At 30.3% G+C, this 24,894-nt stretch overlaps 4 protein-coding genes across 7 annotated transcripts in view; 1 reads left to right on the top strand and 3 right to left on the bottom strand.

Annotated features, from left to right (window-relative positions):
* Positions 1-17,009: 17,009 nt before the first annotated feature.
* On the bottom strand, positions 17,010-18,080 carry LOC111691003 (coiled-coil domain-containing protein 124). The gene is made up of 2 exons (XM_023453620.2): positions 17,488-18,080; positions 17,010-17,419 (listed from the first exon to the last, which is right to left on the bottom strand). Exons 1-2 carry the CDS (start codon positions 17,943-17,945, stop codon positions 17,233-17,235), a joined length of 645 nt encoding a protein of 214 aa, XP_023309388.2. The 5' UTR covers positions 17,946-18,080; the 3' UTR covers positions 17,010-17,232.
* A 287-nt stretch (positions 18,081-18,367) lies between these two features.
* LOC111690999 (pre-mRNA-splicing factor 18) lies at positions 18,368-19,600 on the top strand. The gene has a single exon (XM_023453617.2). The coding sequence runs from the start codon at positions 18,462-18,464 to the stop codon at positions 19,485-19,487; it is 1,026 nt and encodes a 341-aa protein (XP_023309385.1). The 5' UTR covers positions 18,368-18,461; the 3' UTR covers positions 19,488-19,600.
* Positions 19,596-21,626, bottom strand: LOC111691000 (pyrroline-5-carboxylate reductase). 2 transcript variants are annotated; one of them, XM_023453619.2, is made up of 4 exons: positions 21,473-21,626; positions 20,294-20,637; positions 19,807-20,237; positions 19,596-19,748 (listed from the first exon to the last, which is right to left on the bottom strand). In XM_023453619.2, the coding sequence occupies exons 2-4, from the start codon at positions 20,633-20,635 to the stop codon at positions 19,679-19,681; spliced, it is 843 nt and encodes a 280-aa protein (XP_023309387.2). In that variant the 5' UTR covers positions 20,636-20,637; positions 21,473-21,626; the 3' UTR covers positions 19,596-19,678. The 2 variants fall into 2 exon arrangements, with proteins under 2 accessions (XP_023309387.2, XP_023309386.2); XM_023453618.2 differs by lacking the exon at positions 21,473-21,626 and adding an exon at positions 21,071-21,226.
* Positions 21,627-22,279: 653 nt separating this feature from the next.
* The window catches only part of LOC111690997 (cadherin-99C), a 199,427-nt gene continuing 196,812 nt past the window's right edge, over positions 22,280-24,894 (bottom strand). For all 3 annotated transcript variants that reach the window (XM_046948607.1, XM_046948606.1, XM_046948605.1), the window contains 4 exons: positions 24,320-24,862; positions 24,134-24,249; positions 23,294-24,055; positions 22,280-22,534 (listed from right to left, as the gene is read on the bottom strand). In XM_046948607.1, coding sequence (XP_046804563.1) covers positions 22,399-22,534; positions 23,294-24,055; positions 24,134-24,249; positions 24,320-24,862 — 1,557 coding nt within the window. In that variant the 3' untranslated portion in view covers positions 22,280-22,398. The remainder of the gene's footprint in view (positions 22,535-23,293; positions 24,056-24,133; positions 24,250-24,319; positions 24,863-24,894) is intronic.

The following is a 24,894-nucleotide window of genomic DNA, read 5'->3' as shown; positions in this document are numbered from 1 at the left end:
TCCAAAGATTTATTGATTTTGTCGAGTAAGAAAATCTTATTGCTAAACAATATTTTAAACGCACAATAGCTCTATACACAATTACAACTGATTACTACTACTATTACTACGGAGTGCAGCAATGTTCCAAAAGAACTTTTATATGTTGGCTTTATAATGACATCAAAACTTTGTTTTTTTTTTGCAATACATTTTATTAAGTTTGGTGTGTTAAAACATGCATGTAATTGTTGACATAGTTTTTATGTGGGCAACTGAGCAAAAAAACATGTAAGAAAAGAAAATTAACAAAAAATATTTCGTTTTGTTTGTTTGTCTGTTAATTTTTTATGTCTAAAAATGGCTAGAAATAAGTGCTAGAAAATTGCTTTGAAATATGATAATTGCTTGTGTAGTTAGCAATAATTTGGTATTGCAAATATTTTTGTGAAAAATGTAGTTTAATGCCTTAAAAAACAATACGTTAAATAGTTGAAAAAAGTTAAAAATTAAAAAAAAAATTAAAGAATTGAAACACTTTTTTTCTGGATCAAATTGAATAGCTTAAATCGTGACGAAAATCGGCAGACTCATTTGGACTAATACAATATTTAGCAATGTTGGCATTTTTGTATATATTAGTTTATACTGATGGAACCCCTTAAGTTATAACCAGACTTTCCTCATTAGAACTTATACTATTCAAAATGGTTGAGATCGGACTCAATCGAATCATAGAATAATTTTGAGCAGATTGGAACTAGAACTCTTTATCGTGCTTATTTTAAATACAGTATTAATCTTAATTCAATATAGTAATAACCAGACCGGCAGCAGACTAAAGATGTACGGTAGCGAATTTGATTTTATTCATTGGCAAAGGTATAAAATGTTAAGATCAAAATATTATTTAAAAGACGAGCAGGTTACTTGTGATATTAAATATTTAATAAAACTGTTTCTCTAATTAGAACTTTGAGAACATTTTATATAGAAAAGCCTAAACTTTAATAAAAGCACCGAACTAAACTCAGCTAAATACGAAACGATAGGGGATTGGATCAGTGTAAGAGCTAGAGTGAACTATCAGCGTCGCACCTTTAAAACCAAAGCTTGAGCTGTTTACCACCGCCCCTTTGTGTGCCTTTCATACCCACTGCCGGTTCGAACCCCGGGGGGTCATGTTATCTTGATGAAAACTACTAGTCTGCCGGGACTATAAACCTGTCATTCATCGAGTGGAATTGGAATGATTTGACATGGAGTGGAAACAGATAACCAAATAATCTTGTATTAATGTCAGTTTATTAAAATTGCTTCGAGATCCACGTGGCTGTGTTTTAAACCCAAATTCGCGGATAGATTGAGTTGCGGTTAAATGACTGATGTACGTGAACGAGTGTATCGTATGTTGTGACAGAGTGAGCTCTGAAAATGATCTGACAAGGAAGGGGCTTTTAAATAGTACCACGTGTATAACTATTAAACCCAGCTTCTTATTTATTTTTTATTCATACTGCAATTTTTACATTTAACACCAACCTATTCCCTACGGTTAGCCAAACAGTCAGACTTCTCTGGGTTATCTCTTTTAAAGAACTTGTCTCGAGGACATATGTGACACCACCATTTTGTAGTCCCGGCAAACTAGAGGTACATTTAGCACATTTTCCCCTGGATGCAAGATGTTCATAAGGATAACTACACTCGAGGGGCATTCTAAAACCAATGAACATGACTGATCCATACCAAAATCAGCGTGATCTACACAATCTACCTTTGTCAAAGCAGAACCTATCATGTTTGTTGTATGATCTCATGAAGCCAAAGAATAACAAAGATATAAGTCAATGCAAACATATTATTAAAAATTGCTTTTTAGGAAATCCTTATCTAAAGGAATAGCTACAAAATGATCCAAAATAAGGTTGCATTATAAGTTAAGTGTTTTATTTAGATACCTCCTAACCACGAGGAGAAACAAAAGTCTAGTAATCCAATCTGTGTTTTAATAGTGATCGATATTCTTTAATGATCTAGAGAGGCTTCATCAATACTAAAGACAAATAAACAGACGATGTCAATAAGCTTTCTTTCTCAATAAGACGATCGAAAATATAGACACTCTAAGTAAACATTCAAACTAAAAAAGCTATCAATTCAAATATTAAACTAACGATTTATATTTCAAACATTCGTCTATTGAAATCTTTTGGATTATGCAATAATTAAAGTTTGTGTCTTAAGTCTTTTGTTTTTTAATATTCGCCAGTGACTTATAGAAGACAAATGTGAGAGTTTATTCTTTCCCCTAACATTTCAATACATCTCGGCTAACAGTAGTGATTCTATCTAAATCTAGTGAAAAAAAGTTTTTTGTTTAAGTCTTTTGTTTAAAAACAATTTGACTAAAAAAGCCTTTTGTTCAAACTAAACAGATATATAGGTTTAAATAATTGATGATTAATTTTACATAATTTTAAAGAAAAAAAAAAACACTTTCAATTTCTTTTTGCAGCCAGATGTGACTAATCTTGATTTCCCACTAAAGTATGTGCAAATTTCTGAATCATAATTTATTTTATTAAAAAATACACACACAATAAACTTTCATATTGAGTGCGTAGAAAAAGAAATGACAAATTTTTTTTTTTCAAAATTTCCCCCCACAAACTAACAGTAGGGGTCTTTAAAAAGAAATTAAGGTTTGTTTAACTAACTAAACCATAATGAACTTTATTTAACTAATGTATGTTATTAAAGTTAATATTACCACAATTTTATTCTTTTAAAATAAAATCATGCTTTATAATTGAATGTTTTAGCTCTGCTTTTTGTAAAACAAACAAAATTTTAAATTACAAAAAGCAAGTTGTTAATAAAAACAATTTCTTTAAATTAATTTAGTTACTTTCATTTTCATTTTTAAGTTAAGACTTAAGTCTTTGCTTTATTTCGGGGCGCATACATTATCATAAAATGAAATAAAATTTCTATTTCCTTTTGCATAAATTTGTAAATTTAATACATTATAAAAATGCAAATTTGTTTCTTTTTGTCTTCAAATGTTCACGAAAAAAAAAATAACAAAAATTGTTTTTTTGTTGTTAACATGCAATTTACAATTCATTCTCTATACTGAATGAAGAAGAAAGAAATGTAAACTGTCATTTAATCTAATAAAAAAAAGACACGAAATCATATGAAAAAGTAGTAGTGTGCAAGTATGTGGCTGAGTATTTGAGTAAATTTTTATTAAATAAAAAAAAATTTCACCACACAGCTGTAAAGTTTTTTTTGTTAAGCCATACGTTTATTGCACAGTGGAGCTGGAAAGTTTTTTTCATAACAACAGGTGACATTTTAATAATGTTAAATTATAAAATCATCAGATTGATGTACATTTTTTAAATACTTATGTTAAATTTAAGCAGATATTTTCTCTCTTTTAACTTTAACACATAAACTATGAATTGTTATTAGATTTCAATTTATGTTGAAATGTGTAGAATAACTCAACTTCATCATACATTATAAATTCTTTTAACAACCCAATGTGCACAAATCTTGTCTTTTAACACTTAAAGGTATGTATGATTGTGTGTGTATGCATGAACATAATTGTTTTTATAATTCATACATAAATTTGTTAGTCAATAATATTATGGCAGTTTTTGCTGTTATTTTTTAAATATTTTTGTTGTCTTTAACTGTTAATGTTTATACATACATATGTATGTTAGTGTGAAGGTATTAGTATACTAATACAAATACCATAGTATATATATACTATGGTCATTTGTATGCGTATTAAATGTAGGAAGTTTTATTTATTAAAAAAAATTTCTTGTGATTCATAAGAATTTCAAAACACGAACTGTTACTTTCATTGCTATTTTTGTGTGGTTGTTTTTTTTACATTTAAATATTATTTAAATTTTTATGAGTTTTAATGACATTATTGGAATTTTATTATATACATATTGAAAATTGTATGCAAATATTTTTGTTGAAAGTATCAAAAAGTCTAAAAGGGGTTTTTTTACATTCATGCTTAATTTTATGTTTCAAGGTTCAATCCCAGCAAAAACTTCTTTATAACCACTTAAATTTTAATGGCATTACTTTGAAGTACTCTAGTAATGAATTTCTTTTATATAAAAGTACTCTTACGGCTTTGTGGATTTGTTTGCACATTTTATTTAATTGTGTGTTAAGAACTGTGCTTTTCAAAAAAGTAAATAACATTAAATTCGTATCTGAAAACAATTTTTTGATACAAAATAATATAGATAACAAACCTAAGTCCCGGGATCGTATTCTCACTGGGTCTTTTTTATCATTAAAAACAAAACAACTTCCTCAACAACTTCTTTATAAGCGAAATGTAGTTGTTTAACTGACTATTTGTAAGCGAACATAGAAGTACTTGCTTACAACAACGTTAAATTGCTTATAAAAAAGTGAGGAAAAGATGTTTTATTAGCATTTAAACTCATTACTTTACAATGTAATTTTTTCCTTATAGAAAATTTACGAAAAAGTATTAAAAAGTTCCATTTTATATGTAGATTCTCATTTATTTTAGGCTTTTAATAAAAAACTCAATAAAGTAACAGACGAAGAAAGAAAAAGTTCCATAAAGTACCATTTTATAGATTATCACTTACTCCGGGCTCTATATGTTTATTTTTATGTTTTTAGGTTAATTTTAAGAAAAATTAAAAAAAAAGTACCAAATTACAGTTTATCCCGTTTATTCCCTAAAACGACCGAATTTGAAATAAATGCTAGATCAGACACCTGTCCGCTTATTTTTCAAATGAACGACGATAAACAGTTGTTATATCTTTTCTAGTTTAGGAGATTTGAAGTTATCGATTTTTTCTTTTATATCCCCTAAACATTCGAATTTCCAAAAATCCCTTCTAAGTGAGTCTATTTGGTGTATGGGGGCTAGGTGAAATAATGGACTGATCTCAATCATTATCAATAGGCTTCGTCCCTAGAACAGTAGAAGATCATGTTTCAAAATTCATTGAATTATCATCAAAATTGCGAACTGCAGTTTGATTGCAAGGTTTACATGGACGGATGGACATAGCTAAATCGACTCAGAAAATGATTCTGAACCGATTGGTATATATACCCAAGGGTATAAAATTCCGTTTTTCTTAAATTTCAGCAGAATATCTTATATTTCAAACATGATGGAAGGCTAAAAAAAGCATACGTATCGAGTCACACCATAACCTCGGTATGTACATGGTCTTAAGACATTTCGTATTATATTAATACATCTAATACCCAGTGTGCTTCGCTACCCTTAAAATATGTTAAAATAGTTTTTTTTTAACAATTTTCCTTCAAATTTTACGATTTTGAATTAATTAATCTTGTCAGCAAACTACCACCTCCCGTAGATGCCCACAGGTCCTGTGGGAGGTGGTACAGGAAGGCTGAATAATATAACTCGATCGTTATAGAGTCTAATAAGAACTTTTATGGATGCATGCTGCAAATGGAATAACAAAACCGATTTACGCATACAAGTTTTGATGAGACGTATAAAATTATGCTGCAATAATTTTTATTCTTTGAACTATTTTTATCCTGAGTTTAATTACAACCGTAAAGAGAATACCCTTAATATTTCTTTTTATTCATTCATATTATTGAATATTTGCAATTAAAAACTCTAAATTGGGTTTATTACTTCCTTAGGAAACAAAAATAACATTACAACAAATTAGTTAAATATTTATTAATATTATGTATGAAGTTTCTTGTTCAATTTCCCAAAATAATGTTACGTTTGAATAATTTTTTTTGTAGATAATTTTTTTTTCTTATAATTAACTACACAAACATTTTTACCAAATATTAATATTAATAAAGATAACTGTAAAGTTTATAAGTATTAATACATTAAAAGCAACATTTTAATAATTTAATAATTAAAAAAAAGAAATAATTATTTGAAAAAAATATACATACATATGTATGTATGATTGTTTGTATTGCCACAATAAAACGCAAGAAAGCATGATGATACGAATAAAAACCACAGAGTGATGGAATTAACACAGTGATAACAAACGATAAGCGACTAAGTCAATTTCAAAAAAAAAAAGAATGGATTTGCTAACAAACTCTATAAGAAGTCTATGAAAAGTTAAGTTTTAACAAAATTTATACTTTTTGAGTTAGTGTATTATTGCTGGCAACCAGCAAGAATTTAATATGTACAGATTTACAAACATTCAATTGATTTGTTGTTGGATAAAACGCACGCAAATGCAAAAGAAAAAAAATTGTATTTACAATGTAAATTATAAAAGAAAACGAGGAATAAGAACAAATAAAATGCCGGAAAATATAGAAAAAGCGGTAATTTGTAATAGAAAACTAACAATAACAAAAACAAAATCGTATAATAATTTTATAACAGTCAATTGTACTCATTTTGAAATATTTCTTTTAAACTACAAAAACAAACGTAAACGTAGCTTTTTAAAATAAAAATTTAGTTTTTAGGTCAGAAAAACAATTAAAAACGAAATTTTAACAAAAAAATATAAAATAAAAAACCATTTAAGCGTTTTGTTTAAACAATAATGTTTAAACGTTAAATATTTAATGAGAAAGTAAAGAAAAAGACAACAACTGAAGGTCATTTAAGTGCTTGGGTTGCTAGCAAACAAAAGACTTAAGACACATACTTGTATTTTAAACAGACAATATGAGTTGAGAACTTGTTGTAGTTTTCTTTTTAATTAAGAAATTTTTACCTTAATGTTTTGAAAAATTTTATTAATCCGTTTTTTAAGTTGTTTGATGAATTTTTATTTAAAAGTTTAAGTTTTAAAAAATCATAATTTAAAGCTTCACCACACCGGCTGTTGTTTTTTGTTTTTTTTTTTTTGTAAATTTCACAAAATTTACTGCTTTATGTTTCTGGGTTTATGTATTTTAAGTTAAATACATTTAACTACCGTTTTTTCGTTAACAATAACACAGATACGATCTTTTAAATTTCAATTAACCAAGTTTTCTTAAAAAAGATTTATAATTCTTATCTTTTTTTGTATAAGTATTATGCTTTAAAAGAACAATTCCTTTATCTTTCTTTTTTTATAATTTTCTTTGCTTTAATTTTACACCATTTCGTTAAGGTTTATTTTTTTAATCTTTGCTGTTATTTATTTTTTATACATATATAATTTAAGCAAATAACTAGCAGCCACAAGTATAGATTTAAATCCCGTCAAATACGACCGTATTGCCGTATGGTCGCGTACTGAATGAAACTTGTAAAACTGAAAACGAAAGAAATTTTTTTTGTATTAAAAAGAAAGCACACTATTTTCTTTACTTTGAATTACGTTTTGGTTTTTAGTTTTGTTATGTGAGTGAGTATTTCGATTTGGCTTTTGGTTGCTACCAGTACTACGAGGAGTCATGGTTGGTGTAAATATTTCTTATGTTTTACCACACCACAAGTGTGGTAGCAGTAGCAGAAGCAGCAGCAGCAGCAGCTTGAATATTTTGCAGCTGTAAAAGAAGCTTTTGCTGCAGCCAGTCATGCAGCTCCAGCACATGTATTGAACTTGTGGCGCTTGCTCTTGGTGGTTAGTTTGTCTTAATAAATTTCATAATGAGATTTTTTTGAATATTTTGGTAGTTGTTGTTGTTTTTTTTCTACTTTGTAAATTTATCTTTTAATTTAATTTCCAGTTAAAATTCGAAATTTCTTTAAAATATTTATGAATAATTTCTGTGTCATACTTCATAAATTCCTCAGCGGTTATATTAAATAATTTCTTTTTTTTTTGTTATTAACTTAATTAAAATAATTCTACCTTGACCAGTTTTTCTTTTGAAAGGAAGAAAGTAGTTTAAAGCAATAATAATCATTGATTTAAGAAAATGTTTGTATTTTGCTTAAAAATACCTTAAGGTTTCATTATAAATTAGCCGTTATAAAGTTGTAAATATATCAAGTTAAATATATTGTTTTAATTTGATTTTAGAGAAAATTTAAAAGCGTGAAAATGTTTGCCTATAAAATTTTAGATATAAGTTGGTAATTTCATTTAAAGTTGAAAAGCCTTCTGCTTTTACAATAGCATTTAAATTCATTGCGGTAATGACATTAAAGGCAAGTACTTAAATAATATATTATTTGTAAGTCATTATTAGACTTGATCTAAGTAACGGAAACGGTAGACGGTACAGATACCACTATATTGGGGAAGGTATTATGTAATAGAATGTTATTTGCTACATGATCTTTTCTTGTACCATGAACAAATATTAATGTTAAATTCATTAGTATCTGGGGACATAATTTTATACCCTTCACCTTCGTGAAAAGCTATAACCGTCTGTCTGTCTCTCTGTCCGTCTGTGTGTTTGTTGAAATCAGTTTTTAGAGAACCTCATATATCGACGAGATCCGAATCTTCAATAATTCTGTTAAACATGCTTTCGAGAAGATCGCTATTCAAAATCAGCAATATCGGTCCATAAATACCGGAGATATGAACAATAATCCGATACAACCTCTGAAAATTTCATCAAAAATTTAATTTTTTTTCATGCTCAGACAGAAATTGCCGAAAACAAAATACATAATCATACGGTTAATTTTGTTATTGTACTCTTGTTAATAAAAACAAGGCAGAGCGAGAGCAGCAAAGTAAGAGTAGCAGAGCGAAAGCAGCACTAGTGTGTTGTTATTGGCTAGAAACATGAGCCTGGAGCCTGGCTTAAGTTAGAAGTCATAAAAGAGAACTTTTTGGAACTTTTTCGTTTTTCAAAGGGTACTATTTGAATTTTTTATAATATTGAATCTTGAAACATGAAATTAAGTATGTATAGCCCGGATTAGACAAAAACACATCAAAGGGGATTTTTGGTACTTTTTAGTTCTACAAAATGTACTTTTTAAATTTTCTATAATATTGAAAAATTGAACTTTTTGGTTTTTTTGTTTTTAAAAGGTACTTTTTGAATTTTCTCTAATATTGAACCTAGAAATATGAAATTGGGTATGTAGAGTCTGAATTAGGTAAGAACCCATAAAATGGATCTTTTGGGTAATTTTTCGTTTTTCAAAAGGTACACTTTTGAATTTTTAATAATATTGAATCTAAAAACATGAATTTAAGCATGTTGAACACGAAGAAAGTGATGTAAAAGAGGAATTTATGGTACTGACTGTTTTTTAACACACCATGGTGAAAGGTATATAAGATTCGGCACAGTCGAATATAGAACTCTTACTTGTTAACAAAATAAAAATATACTTGTTTCTAAGGACAAATGTAAACATAATTAAAGGCAAACTAATGGCCTAATTAATGACTGCTATACAACCGTACAACACCGATTGAGAATTGTACAATTGTTTATTCAAAAATGAGCTTTTTGCAACACGGATTCGAAGCCCGATACGAGTAAATAATTTCCAACCATATGATACCCTACACCAGTCAATATGTCTAAAATGGGGATTATTTAAAAAATAAATAATTTGATATTAAACTTTTTTCCTTATTTCCTTATTAATCCTTATTAATGTTGGTAGGGGAAGTTAAGTCTACTTCTAAGTTATTTATGTAGAATTTAAAAGTGTTATTAATGTTTGTAAGTGAATTTTAATCTTTAAGTCATTTTCTGAAGGGGAGTATATATGGGGGCTAGGGTCAAATGAAGCCCAATCATTAAAAAAATTTAAAGTTCTATAAAACTAAGTTTTGTCGACTTTTGTTGACACAATAGAACATTTAACTTAATGATGAGTCCAAAAGACCCCCCAAATAGGGCCTATTTGGGGGTCTTTTGGACTCATCATTATCTCGAAAATTGCTGCCTGTATCTTGCGCACAAGGTTTACACGGACAGCCAGCCAGCCAGACGGATGGACGGACATCGCTTTATCGACTCATAAAATGATTCTAAGCCGATTAGTATACTTTAAGGGTGGTATATGACGAATATATTTGTGTCTTACAAACATCAACACAAACCGAATATAATCTCCCCACTAACAATAAATGCTTAAGATTGCTATTTGTGCAAGTGGGAAAGTTTATTCGACTTGTTTCATGAAACCCCTGTTCAAATTCTGAAATAAAAAAATAGTAAATAAATTATTTTAACAAAAAAAAAATATCCAAATCTATTTAAAATGTGAATATTCAACTCCATAAATTCAAAAGTAAACAATATTGAACGGATTTATTAAATGTACAATGAGTTTGCTCATGTTTGCAGTCGAAATAGTCTAACAGTTGTGCAAATCAATTTCCATACAATTCAATTGCGAGAATAGAAACTTGCACAGGTTGCACACTTTGCGAAAAAAAATTATGCAATCTGTTTAAATAGGGTGTCAAAAATTCCGTAATTTTGAGCTTAACTTGGGAAAAATAATTAAAATTTTTATTACTGTAATTCTGGTCCGCAAACCGACTTTTATTGCATCATAGGTGGACATAAATTAAAAAAAATTCTTTAAATTTCTGAAAAGGACTCAAACAAATACCAAACGATTTTTTAAATATATTTTTTGTATGAGAAAAAAATTACGTCAATTTTTATACACATTTCGATAAAAAGCGAAAATAATATTTCTCTCCAACCCACTAAAAATCATATCAAAATAATTTTTGCCGTAATCAGCTCAAAAATTTAATTTTTAAGACCCATTTCGAAAAAATCTAAAACATTTTATTTTTCAAAAAAAAAAAAAATGTTTTTATAACATTTAACTATTTTGGTTTAAAAATTCTTCTAGAAAAATCGAATATAATTTTTTTTTTACATCAATTAAATTTTCTTTAACAAATACATGTACATATTTGTGTGCCTTTAAAAGAAAGTAAGTATTATTAATACTAACTATATTTGTCTTGTGTGTTTAATAACAAATTAAATTAAATATTCTTAAAGACCTCAAAAACTTATTTTCTAAAAAATGTATGTCTGCTGTATACCTTTTTTGGTCTATCAGTGACATTATTTGTAAAGCCAATAAATTTCGCTTTATAACTGAAAAGCAAACAAACGTTTTAGCAGTTTTAAATATTTTTTGTTTAACTTTATAAAAAAGAAAACAACAGCAAGTAAATGTGCACATACGAATGTTCATTTGGATAAGTATTTTTTATAAAGTACAAAAAAAGTTTCAACTGAGCCCACCTTTAAGACAGGAAGAACACAAAAAAGCTTAAAAAAACACTGTCAAGACAAGACATAAAAAAATTACAGTTAAACTTTTACTTATTAAAAAAATAAATGCAGAAAAAAATTAATATAAAAATCTTTTTATTAGTCAGATAATAAAAAAGATTTTAAAATAATATTAAATTAACAGTTTTGATATTTTTTTAAAAGCATATTATGCAATCAGTAGTTTTGTATAAAATTATTAATAAAGTGGATGTTTGGTAGTGGAGTAATAAAGTTAGGGTCTTTCGTTTTAAAGCGCCGGGATAACATAGTCATGGAGGCTAAATGGTGTAATTAGTTTGTCCATTTTAAGATGTAAAAATGTTACATCAAATCCAAAGCAATACTCCTAATTCTCCATTGAAACTATTATGCGCTTTTTTAACTGTGTCTATATTAGGAATCGAACCTACGAACTCCAGTCTTTTTTAGGGGACTATCCTGCACATATTATTGCAAAACATGATCTGTTTAGGTAATCTGAAAACTTCTTATATAATGCATTCATGGATCATGTTTATTTTTATGCCCATCATCAAAAAAGATGGGGGGTATATTGATTTTGTCATTCCGTTTGTAACACATCGAAATATTGGTTATATACCCATAAAAGTATATATATTCCGGGTCCTTATTAAATTCTAAGACTATCTAGCCATATCCGTCCGTCCGTCTGTTGAAATCACGATAGAGACCATATGAGAGGAGCTAGTCACTTGAAATTTTTCATAAATATTCCCTATTGCTAAGGTTTGTTTAGTATTGAAAATGTGCCATATCGGTCCATTTTTTTTGAATAGCCACCATACAAGTGGACCTTCTAAAAACAGCTTTAATGGACATAACTACTTTAAAAGTACGAGTATAGCAATGAAATTCGGTATTAGTAAATCTCTTACGAACCAAAACCTCTCTACCAATTTTTTTTAGGATCGGCTTCAGAAAACGACTTTTACACTCATTATTGGCCTAAAAATTCAAATATAGCGATGAAATTCAGTATTAGTAAGTCTCTTACGAACCAAAACTTCTCTTAAATTTTTTTAAGGATCGGCCCATAAATGACCTTACCCATTCTTCAAATGACTTTAACACTCATTACTGCCTAAAATTTTTGAATATAGCCATAAAATTTTATACAATTTAGTTCCTCGCGAGCCAAAATCTACCAACATTTATGTGGATAGGTCCATAATTGACCTATGTGGATAGGTCCATAATTGGGTTGACTTCAGGAAATGGCTTTAAAGCTCATTAATTTTTTTATAGGCAAATTTAGGAAGAATCGGTCCATAATTTACCCTACCGCCCATACAAGGTTTCCTTCAGAATATTACTTTAACGCTCATTACTGCTTAAAAAATGCGAGTATATTGATAAAATGTGATACAAGAAAGTAAGTTTCTCGCGACCCAAAATATCTCTACCAAATTGTAAATGGATCGGTTCATAATAAACAGGTTCAATACAAACGAAATCTATGTACAAAATTTTATAAGAATCGGTTCATAATTGACGTATATATAGGTCCTCTTCAGAAAATTAAATTTAACTAAAATATTTGGTTTTAAAAAATTAATATTTTGTTAGTTCAAAAGAGCTTGGACCATAATTGACTTAAGCCACATTCCAAATATGGCTTATACCTTCTACGGCATACGGTTTGATGGTGGGTATATGAGATTCGGTAACTAAGTATCTCTACCAAATTGTAAGTGGATCGGATTTAATCAGTTCATTTTTGAACTTTAGGTAATTTCTGAAGGGGCTTTGTAGAAAAGGCGAGGCTTAAATCAGGTCCGTATATCGATGTAGCCTGTCTACTTCGGTTTATAGGAAGTCATGTGCGTTTCTCATTGGGCTACTTCAACTGGATTCGTCCATAAATCCATTGGACATAGTGAAGTAGGGTTGGCAGTGCAGTTGAATATGCGGTGGGTGTTATGATGGCCCTGACCACCTGCAGGACATTCGTTGGGGACGTCACGGTCTATACTTGACCAGTAAGCATTGAGTCTGTTGCTCCATCCCGATCTTAGTTGTGCCAGAAATACTCTTGTTTTCCGCGGCAGGTTTTCTTCCGTGTCTGCAATAGGCGGTGGGCGACCTCCAAATACGACATTCATGCGGTATCCTGCGACCGCGGAATTTATGGCGTTTCTATGAATGTCGTTTAAAGTTGCAGAATACGAGGAATGATCCATTGGATCCTACACATATCTAAATATGTTTTCCTGGTATATACAAAGATCCTTAATGACATGCCTCGGGTCAGTATCCAACTGTGAGAAGTTAAAATTAGGATGACTCCTCCGATGACATTCCAAGAGGAACTGACCCTTGACTGGGAGGACCTTCGCTTCCTCGTACAGGTGATGTTCCGAGATAATTTGTAGGCATCACTGTGCGAAGGTGACCACATTGGAGCAGCATAATTAACCTCTGACCGACCAATCATTTTATATGTATCCAACAAGGTCTCTTTATCCATACCCCAAGTGCTTCTTTGAGGACATTGTTTCTACTTTGCAACTTGTGCAGGATTGCAGTGGTGTGAGCTGAAGAAGTAAAGAGGCTATCAAATGTGGCCCACAATATTTTTGGGTGGTGCACGGTCGGAATTTGGCAGCCATCGACCACGATTCCATAGTTTCGGTTTATTTCCTTCGTCAACACGACAGGTCAAGAGCAACTAGGACCGTCCTTTTACAGAACCTCTGCTGATTTAAGCCTTTTGAAATCAGAGCGGCAATGGCGGTTAGCTGTGGTGGTGCTGTGCATTTTGCGGAAGCCATGTTGGTGACGAACTGCTGTTAGGTGGCTGGACAGCTGGGGAGGAGAAGCGCTTCAAGTGACTTCGCGACTGGTGAAGGGAAATCGGAATGACTCTACCCATTTTCCAGGCTTCGGGTATTACGAGGCTACTCACTTGTTTAAGGATCATGTCAAAGACTACTCTTCGTTCCCACGACAATTGGATCTTCGCTGTGGAACGACCCGAGTCATACTCGGCCAAAGATTGTAAACCCAGCGACAGCTGTATCAACCGGAAGTTTTTTCCCCAGGAATAAACTATCGGTCACAGTCGAGCTGTTACAACAACAATAACAACAACGACTACTCTTGATAAAACCTTGCTGTGTTGTTACTGCAACAGAGTTCAAAATATTAAAAGCAGATCCCGTTCCATGAAATACCCTATGCACATGAGCCCAATCATTGTGTGGACATTTTGGCGAACATTTCAGCTTGAAAGACAACAGTAAGATATAGGGTAGAAGGGGGATCATTCGCCATAGGGGCACATCTGTCAATGCGAATAACTTGAAAACCGAGTAATCGATTTTATCGCATTATTAAATTTTGTTTTCGTTTATCGATTATCTATTATCCCTGAAAATTTGAAACATTAACTTTACATATGATGAGAGGCAGACATGATTAATTGTTTTTTAAAGGGCTGTGAAAATATTTCACTGTGTGAACTTTTTGTGCTAACTTTTTTAGTTTTTGTGATAGAAAAAATATATTGGTCAGTATTAGAATGTCAATAATAGTGAACAATAAAACATAATAAAATTTTCGATAATATAATTTGAAGCCCGAAAAAATTTGAAACTAAACCCCAGAACAGCCCGTGGGGCACATGCGCCAAATATATGTAAGAACAAAATTTGGTTAAAATATAGAAAAAATCAGTAATAATTTGTTTTAATTTTTTTGTTAAGTTTTGTGAAATAAACAATAAATATCTGATTTATTATAATTTGTTTAATCAATTAAGGAATAAAACAGCAAAATAAGTATTTATTTTTGTATTTTTTTTTATTTTACTAATGACAAATCTGCCCCATCCCCTTGGCGCATTTACGCCATGGATGGGGCGGTATCGCCGTTTTTGGTCAGTGAGGAAAAGTTAAAAAATATGTAGATGAGGATGACTTAAGAAAAATTGAAAGGAATAAAACTAAAGCCAACATATCTAAGTATCCGAACCAAGAAAAAAATTAAGAATATGTATTATGGTTTTAATTTAAGGCCGCCGCAAAAAAGTGGCTACGGTCCCCCTACCCTACTTATCCCAGCTTCTTCACAGAAAACAACAAACCAACAAAACAGTTCATTGTAGAAATATCTCTAAAGATTCTGATGGTATATTTCGCTCCTGAAAGGAACTCTGACTTTGAAAACTATAAAAATTTGTGTGTGGGTTAATATAATCGTAATTGCTTTTAAATCTTAGCGTGTCCATATGTTCTTGATTTTTTGTACAAAATGCAATTGCAATTTAAAAATTCAGAACCGAGATGAGATTTCTTGTAATTGGAAAAATACATATTTTTCAAAAAAAGCGGTGATTATTCATGTTATTTATTGGCTATCTGAATAATATAATACGACAGTGATTAAAAATTCTTTAAGATGTTCATCTGGGAAAATTTTTAAACATTTGAAGATCATGATTTTTAATTATTTTCTGTTAAAATTAAAAATAACATAATAAATGTGTTTTTTATTCAAAAAATAAAATAAATGATATATAACCACCAAATAACGCCGTAGTCATATAACATTTGTTGTCATTATTTTGGGTTTATTTTCTTTAATGATCGTTATAAAAATTATTACACACCAAATACAATTGTAATATGTACACCAACAACTTTGTTAAATCATCATTGTTAAAATGGGATTTTTTTCAAAAATTTTATGGACTTTACTTCTTTTCTTTTGATTTGATCATTCATTGAGCTATTTGTCATACAACCAACAATCATACAGACAGATAAATAGATGGTCTTCCGCTTTCACTATCATTTTACAAGAGTACAAGTTGTATGAAGTATGTATGTATGTACATTGACAATTACAGAATGCTTACATACCTATTCGGTTTAATTTATTTGTATTATGACTGCACTTGTTTTAATTTCTTTTTTTTTCAAATTTGAACAGTTTTAAAATACAATAATAATTATGGCTCCAAAAAGAAAAGTCCAAAACAAATAACAAACAAAAGAGGTGGCTAATAATAGACAATATTAACCCAAAATGTCAAGTTATTGGTCAATTAAGTTTTATTTTCTGGTTTATATTTTATTTTTGTAATTAAATAAAAAACTAAGAAAATGTTGTTTATGTGAATTTATGTTTTTTTTTTCGGATACAGTTTGGTATTATTTAGTGTAATAACAACAACGATTATGTAAAATAATAATTGTTTACTTAAGACATAAGATTCCCGTTATCAAAATAAAATGTTTTCAATTTAAATTTCTTTAATGAAAATCTAAAACAACAACAATTATATGTACAAATATTCACTATATATTACGTTCTTGTTTTAACAGGTTGGCTGTAACTAGATGTTCTTCCCTGGAAAAAAACTTCCGTTGTTGCTGAGTTGACTATTGGATCTCCGCTCTGGAACGACCCGATTCTCAATCGGCCAAAGATTGTCAACTCAGCAACTGCTGTATCAACCGGAAGTTTTTTCTCCAGGGAAGAACACCCAGTTATAGCCAACCTTTTACAACAACAACAGGTATGGAAAGTTATTTTATATTTGCGGAATCCGGTATGTAGTGGTTACTGTTCTAGCTTGGTATAACGGAGGTGGTTGGTTCGATTCCCAGAGGCACTAGTTGAGGTGCCTCAAATATGACTTCTTATTGAATATATTGTTAGAAAGGTTATACTCGCCAACAAAATCGATTCAAAATTTCCAAATGTTTTTTGTTTTTTTACAAAGCTGACCGTTTTATCAATCATTATAATAATTTCTTTACACATGGTGTTCATAAATATATATTTTGTAAATATTAACTAAATTTAAAATTATTAAAGAAAATGTACAAGAAAATGTAAAATTAACAAGCAAACACTATAAAATCAAACAAATAAATTCAGGATGGAATTATGGCTGGTATACCTAACCAATAAATGAGGACATAAATGATGCAGGAGAGAAATAAACCAACAATATAGTATAGCGCAGGCACTATTTTAGGAAAGTCAACGTGCCTGATTAAATGGATTGTCGGGTGATTTATTCCATTCCTTCATTAGTATTTGTTTCCATTGAGACATGCGAAGTGAAGGATTCTCAGCTTTGATACGTGGCAGATTAGCAGACTCGAAAGCTTTGAAGGCGGCACGCATACGTTTCTCGGGATGTTTGTCTTCCTCTTCATCTTTGACACTAAAATTATTTTTTTGTTAAAGGGTTATTATTTTCTTTACAGACAACAGGAGAAGCGTAAAACTGACCTCAATACAGCAATGGCTTGTTCAATACCAGTAGCCACTTCCACATCGGCCATACTACGGTTGAGATTTTCTTCTATATAATCATTTTGTACTACTACTCTAGGTGGTAGAGGTTTGTTGGCCGCATTTATAGCATCTATTGCTCTTTGTTTCTTTTCCATTTCCTCCAAAATCTGTTGACGATTAATCTTTGCCAACGGTTGCTTACCCTGTGTTTTTATAGAATTCATTTCCTGATCGAGTAGCGCTTTAGCTTCAGCCTTTCTTTTGGCAGCTTCAGCTTTTTTACGTTCATCTTCTTCACGTTTCTGTTGCTTGCGTGCCAATGTTTTGTCATCATCTTTCCAGAGACGATCTTCTGCCTCCTTGGTCGCTTTTTCTTGTGTGGCTTTCTTTACGGCAGCTTTACGTTCTCGGGCTTCTACAGCCTTGGAATTCATTCCCATTTTTTTAGGCATTTTTTATGGATATTTTGTAAGGATTTTTGGCAGAAGTTCTCAATTATAAGGAAACTTATATATTCTCTTTTGTAGAATATTGTGGAAACTTTTTTTTGCAAAATTTTGTTATTGTTGTTATAAATTGACAAATTCACCACAAATAACAAATGGTAGTATTGCCAGATACAATTAATAAAACTATTGCAATTTAAACAATTCACTTAATTTCGTAATTGTTAAAAATTAACATATTTTTTTGCATAATGTTTTAATAAAACTATTTTGGAAAAATAATTTAAGAAATATTATTTGTATTTTGTAAACAATATATTTTATACGGCAACGTTGCTTTAATTTGCTATAAGTTTTAATGTTGCCATATTGTTCACTGTAAAACAATTCTGTTCATTTCTTTTTGACGTTTAGAACGTCACTCTCCATTTTTATTTGTAAATAAACAAATCAGCTGGGGAAATAAATACAAGTTTTTGATAAAAAAATATTTTTTCGATTTAATTTCGCTAAAATAAAATTATGGATATTTTAAAAGCTGAAATAGCCAGAAAACGTAAACTTTTAGAGGACAAACAACTCGTCGATGATAAAAAGAAGTATTTTAAAAGGGGAGAGCTAATAGCAAAAAGTACCGAAGAAATTTTACAGAAGCAGGGCTACAAAATCCCGGAAAATAATGAATCTGATCAAAATACCAACGATGGAGGCTACAATTTCACCAATGATGGACAAAATATTTTACCGCGCGTAGAAGTTATACGCAGATTAAGAGAACGTGGAGAACCCATATTGCTGTTTGGTGAAACCGAGCCAGAGGCCTTCCAACGTTTAAGACAGTGTGAAATTTCACAGCCGGAAGCGAATAGAGGTTTCCGTAATGATTTCCAAGAAGCCATGGAACAAGTAGATCAAGCCTATTTGCAGGAAATGTTTGCTAACGCACCAACTTCAAAGGAGGAAAAGAAAAACGAATTTGCAGAAATAGACGAAAGTGTAGACTGGGAGAGCATTAAAGCCATGTCTCTAAAAATGGGACGTAATAACAAAGAATACGATATGGATGTCATAATGACCTTACTGACCTATATACTCAAATTATGGAGTGATCAAATCTCCAGTTTTTCTAAACAAGAGAAAATGTCCACAAAAGTTAAAATGGCCCGTGTTATCTACACACAAACTAAGGAATATGTGAAGCCACTATTTCGTAAATTGAAAAATAGATCACTGCCCGATGATATTCTGGAAAGTCTAAGTGATATTTGTAAACATTTACTTAATAGAAATTATATTCACGCCAGTGATGCCTATTTGGAGATGGCTATAGGAAATGCTCCCTGGCCTATTGGTGTTACTATGGTTGGTATTCATGCCCGTACTGGACGAGAAAAGATTTTTTCGAAAAATGTTGCTCATGTCATGAACGACGAGACACAACGTAAATATATACAAGGCTTAAAACGTTTGATGACCAAATGTCAAGAATATTTTCCCACGGATCCTTCAAAATGTGTGGAATACGTTAGTAAAAAAGATCGTGAATAAATAAAAAAATATTTAAAGAAATTATAAAAATTCCTTTTTAGTTGTATGTAATTTAAGCATGAAATTTATAAAAATATGCTATTTTCTTAATAGCCATAAGCCAAAATATGGAATTATTTGTTTTTTTATTTATTCAACACCAAACATATATTAGATGTAACTCCAAGGACATAATATTAAGTACAATTAACTTATTTACCTTTACGTCCAAGTTCTGCGGCACGTTGGGAAGCTTTTTCAACGGCATTCATTAGGGTAGATCTAAAAAAAGATAAAAGTTACCAACTCACTACGTTCTATTACAAATTGTTAATTTTACCTTAAGTTTCCTTTCTCTAATTCATGCACACCCACAATTGTAGCTCCACCGGGGGAGCAGACTTCATCTCTTAACACGGCGGGATGTTTACCGGTAATCATAACAGTCTTTGCTGCTCCCAAAACAGTTTGTGTGGCAAACTGTAAAGCCATTTGGCGAGGAACACCATTTTTAACAGCACCATCAGCTAAAGCTTCGATAATGGTGTATACAAAAGCAGGACCACAGCCTGATACCCCTGACACAGCATCAATCATTGACTCGGGTACTTGTTGGGCTATACCCAAAGAATTTAACATTAAATGAACTTTTTCCAAATCCTGTTGCACTATATAAGAACCGGCCGTATAAACAGTGCAACCTTCACCAACTTGCATGGGTGTATTGGGCATAGTGCGTATCATTTTCAAACAATCTATAAATGAGAAACTCTAAAAGATTTATAAAAATTAACATTTATTCAATTTTCCTAAATAAAATTACTTACCTCTTCCAAGTCCTTTAAATTTACACCAGCTATTACTGACACAAATAACTTATCTTTATCCTTGGCTGTTCTTACATGATTATTTCTTAATTGCATAGCACAAGGTGTCAGAATGTGAGGTTTTACACATATAAATATAATATCAGTTTTATCTACAATTACATTATTGTCTTCTGTTGTGGCCACTCCAATATCACGCCAACGTTGAAGATTTTCTAGATTTGGACCGGAGACAAATACTTGTCCTGCCTTAACGATTCCCTGATTGATGAGACCAGAGCCAATGGCGTATGCCATATTGCCACCACCAATGAAGCCGATTTTTTCGTCAAGTTTAGCCATTTCTGAAGTATAGAAGAAATAGTTTGCTATTCAATTTACAGAATAATTAAAATATAAATTTTGTTCTGCGTGATTGTTATTTCACAGAATACTATAGTTAAGCTATAGCTGATGTTTTCTTATAAATATTTTTGTTTAGAGAATTCTCTCTAAAAACCATTTTATAAATAAATTTTTAAAACTTCGTTATATTTTTTATCTTTTTAGTTGTATCATGTTTATCACCAAAGTATAACGTTATCACCAACGGTAGTTTTCTTATAGTAATCTAACGTTGTCTAATTTATAAATTCAACTAAGTTGCAGTATTATTCCGTTATTCCCGAAATTAAAAATTTTGTGACGGCAACTCTTATTCTGCTTGGATTACAATAGATAGCGTTACATTGTTGCAACAAAACCAACAACAAAGAATAACAAAACACAAATCATTACTTATAGATTCCATTTATGTGTAGTTTATCCAAATGAAATATTCTCCAGTTTATGTAATATGAAAAAACAATGTTGTTATGAAATCACCAGAAAATCTGCTACTCTAAGCACAATTAAAAATGAATCTAATCTATTTTATTTCAGAACAAAAGAATACACTACGTCACAGCACGTGTTGTTATATAGAATATAAAATGAAAACAGTTTCCGAATCGATTATTTGTACTTCACAAGAGAATTGTAGAGATAAACAAATAAACACAACTTTTTGTGTTTTTATTGATATGTACATTCATAAACAATCAGTTTAATTACATTGTTGTTGGATGGATTTCTTATCAAGTTTTCTAGGCAGCATTTAAGAAAACTGGCGAGATATATATACAATAATTATTAGCTCACCTTTAGTATATTAGGGAAATTGTTTTTTTTTTATTAATATAGCACAAAAAAGTATTTGAAATAAATATTTTCTTAATATGTTCTTACTAATTGCTAAAAATTAGCAACCGGCGAATAAAAAGTTTTTTTGCACAACTAAACAGGGTGAGGCGAAAATAATTTTAAGAAACAGCTGTTGGTCGAGGTGAGTTTCATACCATACAGAGTTGTATTTAAAATTGTGAGAAATATAGAGAGGGTGTTTTATAAATGTTATGTTTTTTACAATTGAATATTATTAAAATAAAAAAATGTTTTTTTATTTAATATTTTTATTTCAAATTTTATTTTCAGTTTTTCACTAAATTTGCTTAAACAAGACATCAGTTATGGTTTTACAAATATTTATTTATACTTATAACATTTCGATATATATTAAAACTTGGTTTTTTATTTAATAAACTAACTAATTAAAAAAAAAAATAAAACATTTACACTTATGTAATAATTAAAATTAATTAAATTGTAAATAATATTTAAGATTATGCATTAAATTTATGGAAGTTTTATAGTCGTTTTATAATAAATCACATCTTAATATATAATGACTATTTTATAAATAATTTTTGTTTATTATTGTTTTTAGTCATATTTTATATTTATATTTACAAAAAAAGTCTTAATTATTTATTTATTTGTTCGCTGTGTTTTTCTTTACATACATACATATGTACATAATTATTTTAAATGTTAACTTAATGGCAACAAAATTTGCAGTTTTTTTTTGTTTAATTTTAGATTTTTATATTAAAGATATTTTAAAAAATATTGCATTTATTGTTTTATTATTTTTTTTACAAATTAACTAAAATATTTTTAAAAAAGTATTTTGGCTTGTTGAGGGTTTTGTTTTTTTATTTTAAAGTTCGTTTTATATTCGAAATTTTTCATAATTCGGTTGTTGTTTCGACTTCTGAGCGATCTAAATCATTTAAATAGGAAAAACCCATTTGACCATAATCCCGTTTACCGAAGGTAACATTTTCATTTGAAGGACTTATATGACTTAAATCGCCATTAGATCTGCAATAAATAGAGAAAGGTAAAGAAAATAAAGTTAAAATTAAAAAAGTGTTGGATTTTTTTCCAATAATTAGATTTAGAGATTTTTTAACAAATCATTTACAGGCAAAGTATAACAAGTAGTCCGACTCTTTGACAGCAGTACCTAACTCTAAGCATGTGTTAATGAAAAAGTACCTAACTCTAAATATGTGTTAGTAACAAAAATGTATATGTATAGGTGCATTCTAAACATACAGAGTTTTATAAAAAAGTTACAATTTTAAATTTGTTCGAATTTTTAATACCAAAAATTGAAACTCTGTTTGTAAATTAAAATTCAACAACAACAAAAATGAAATGTCAATAATTAGAAAAAAAAATATTTTTTTCTAGTTTAAGAAAATTAAACAAAATTTTGTATGAAAAGTGAAATAAAATTATTTTAAAAAATTATAGATTTTGTGTGCACAACCGTAATTTCGCGTAAAATCTTTTAAAGTGGCCCAAAAAGTAAGTTAATCATTTGAGTGTTTTGACAAGTTTAAATTTCTCACAAGAGAGTCGAATTCACACGACACTCGTAGATGTGAGAGAGTAATTTCCTGTATATGAGAGTCGGACTACTTGTTATACTTTGTTTACAGGTTTTTCTAGTTGATTTTAAACATTTCTTCAAAACTACCAATATTTAAACTGATTAAAAGATCAGTTTAAATATTTAAAAACAATTAAACTTTTTTAAAAACAATTCTTGTATAGTTCTTCATTAACACTCACCTTTGAAATAATGGATTTGTTATTGGCACTTCATTATATCCCCGCTGTATATTATGCTGATGATTCCTACCCAAAGTATTTGTCATTAGCTCCCCATTAGCTCCCATTTCAGCGCCATTGTTGGCATTGGAATTATTATTACTAAAAGTATTGCCCCTTCTTCCCAATGTACTGTACGCATTATTTTGGGCATTTGCCAAATTATTACGACTCACTGTATCCAATTTATAGCCACCATTCTGATAATGATTAGAATTTTGATGTTTAATACGACCCAGCGTTAAAGTTCCCGGCAGTGTTCCATTGGCCGCCAATGGATTAGCATTATTGCGTACATTCATTTCCAATGTACGATTAAAAGTATTTTGTCTATTATTCATGGTATGATTATTAATATTATTATTGGCCGACATATTATTTAAATTATTGTTGTTATTTCTGCGTAGTGTTGCTATGGTGGCAGTGGTAGCTTCGGAATGTGAAGGACTAGTTTGTCCCCCACTTGAGCTGCCATTGTGTTCTTTGTGAGTTATATAACTCACATTGTCTAGGGAGAAGGCATGATTTTTAGCACTGAAATCAATTTGCAGTTCATCATCACCATCAGGTGGTACTGCCATGGCTAAAACTTGAGTTTCATACTCTTTCAGATTGGCTACAGTATCACCACCATTAGAGGCTTGAGAATTAACTATGACGGGATCATAACGTGTTGGACTGGGGGTGGAATATTGACGCATGCGTTGTTTAAAGTTTTTGTACCTGAATGAGGAGAAGAAAAATAGTCCATTAGAAAAGCTTAAAAATACTGCCTAATAGTAGTCTAGGATTTACACTTACTTTGACCAAGAAATGCAAATATAGATGATACCAATTATACCCAAAATCAATATAATAATTGATATTGCTATCAAAGTATAGGGGAAAACTTCATCGTTAATAGCTATAGGCAAAATCTAATAGAAAAGAAGCAATTATTAAATTTATTACAAATTCCATTAAAAATTTCTTTAAACTCTTTCTCACCTTGCTTTGTACCACTTGCTTTAATTCGATGGGTGGATAAATACCCTCCGCTGTGGCTCTGGCCACACCTGAGGCAGCAAAATTCAGTTCTGCTCGGGCGGTAGGTTCCAATAGGGTTTCTTGAACTATGGAAGAATTACGCTGTAGAATAGTTTCCGTTTTAGGATCAATAAGATAAAACCAAACATCAGTGGCTGAGGGATTTTCCAAAATAGTACCATTTTCATTTAAAAATTTACGATTGCTAAAACGTTCTATGCCCGTAATTAAACCGCCTGTCTTTTCGGAAAATAATTCTTCTAAGGCGGCATATTGATTGCGCAATTCATTGGGTGTAGCATCAGAAAAGACCAGAGAAAGGCGATTTAAATCAGTAATTTGATTAATAACAATGCGAGCTCGTGTACGATGAGAACCCATTTCTTGACCATCGTTGTCTCGAGCCTCTACATAGAAAATCTTGGGGAAATTTGTTTGCTCGCGGAATGATTTGGCCGTACGTAAAATACCCGTTTCCTCGGTCATGACAAAATAACTGGTGGGCTGTTAGAGGAAACACACAAATGATTAACTTT

This window comes from Lucilia cuprina, chromosome 4 (genome assembly GCF_022045245.1).
Source record: "Lucilia cuprina isolate Lc7/37 chromosome 4, ASM2204524v1, whole genome shotgun sequence".
Lineage (NCBI taxonomy): Eukaryota > Metazoa > Arthropoda > Insecta > Diptera > Calliphoridae > Lucilia > Lucilia cuprina.
The sequence above is the reverse complement of the archived record's forward strand: the minus strand, read 5'-3'. Positions and strand labels throughout refer to the sequence as shown.

Bases quoted from the DNA above. Each gene is read 5' to 3' on its own strand.
- LOC111690999 (XM_023453617.2), top strand. From the start codon at position 18,462: ATGGATATTTTAAAAGCTGAAATAGCCAGAAAACGTAAACTTTTAGAG.
- LOC111691000 (XM_023453618.2), bottom strand. The intron at 20,238-20,293 runs GTAAGTAATTTT...TAAATCTTTTAG, and splicing joins ATTTAAAGGACTTGGAAGAG to AGTTTCTCATTTATAGATTG. The intron at 19,749-19,806 runs GTAAAATTAACA...ATCTTTTTTTAG, and splicing joins TTAGAGAAAGGAAACTTAAG to ATCTACCCTAATGAATGCCG.
- LOC111691003 (XM_023453620.2), bottom strand. From the start codon at position 17,945: ATGCCTAAAAAAATGGGAATGAATTCCAAGGCTGTAGAAGCCCGAGAA. The intron at 17,420-17,487 runs GTCAGTTTTACG...AAATAATTTTAG, and splicing joins CAAGCCATTGCTGTATTGAG to TGTCAAAGATGAAGAGGAAG.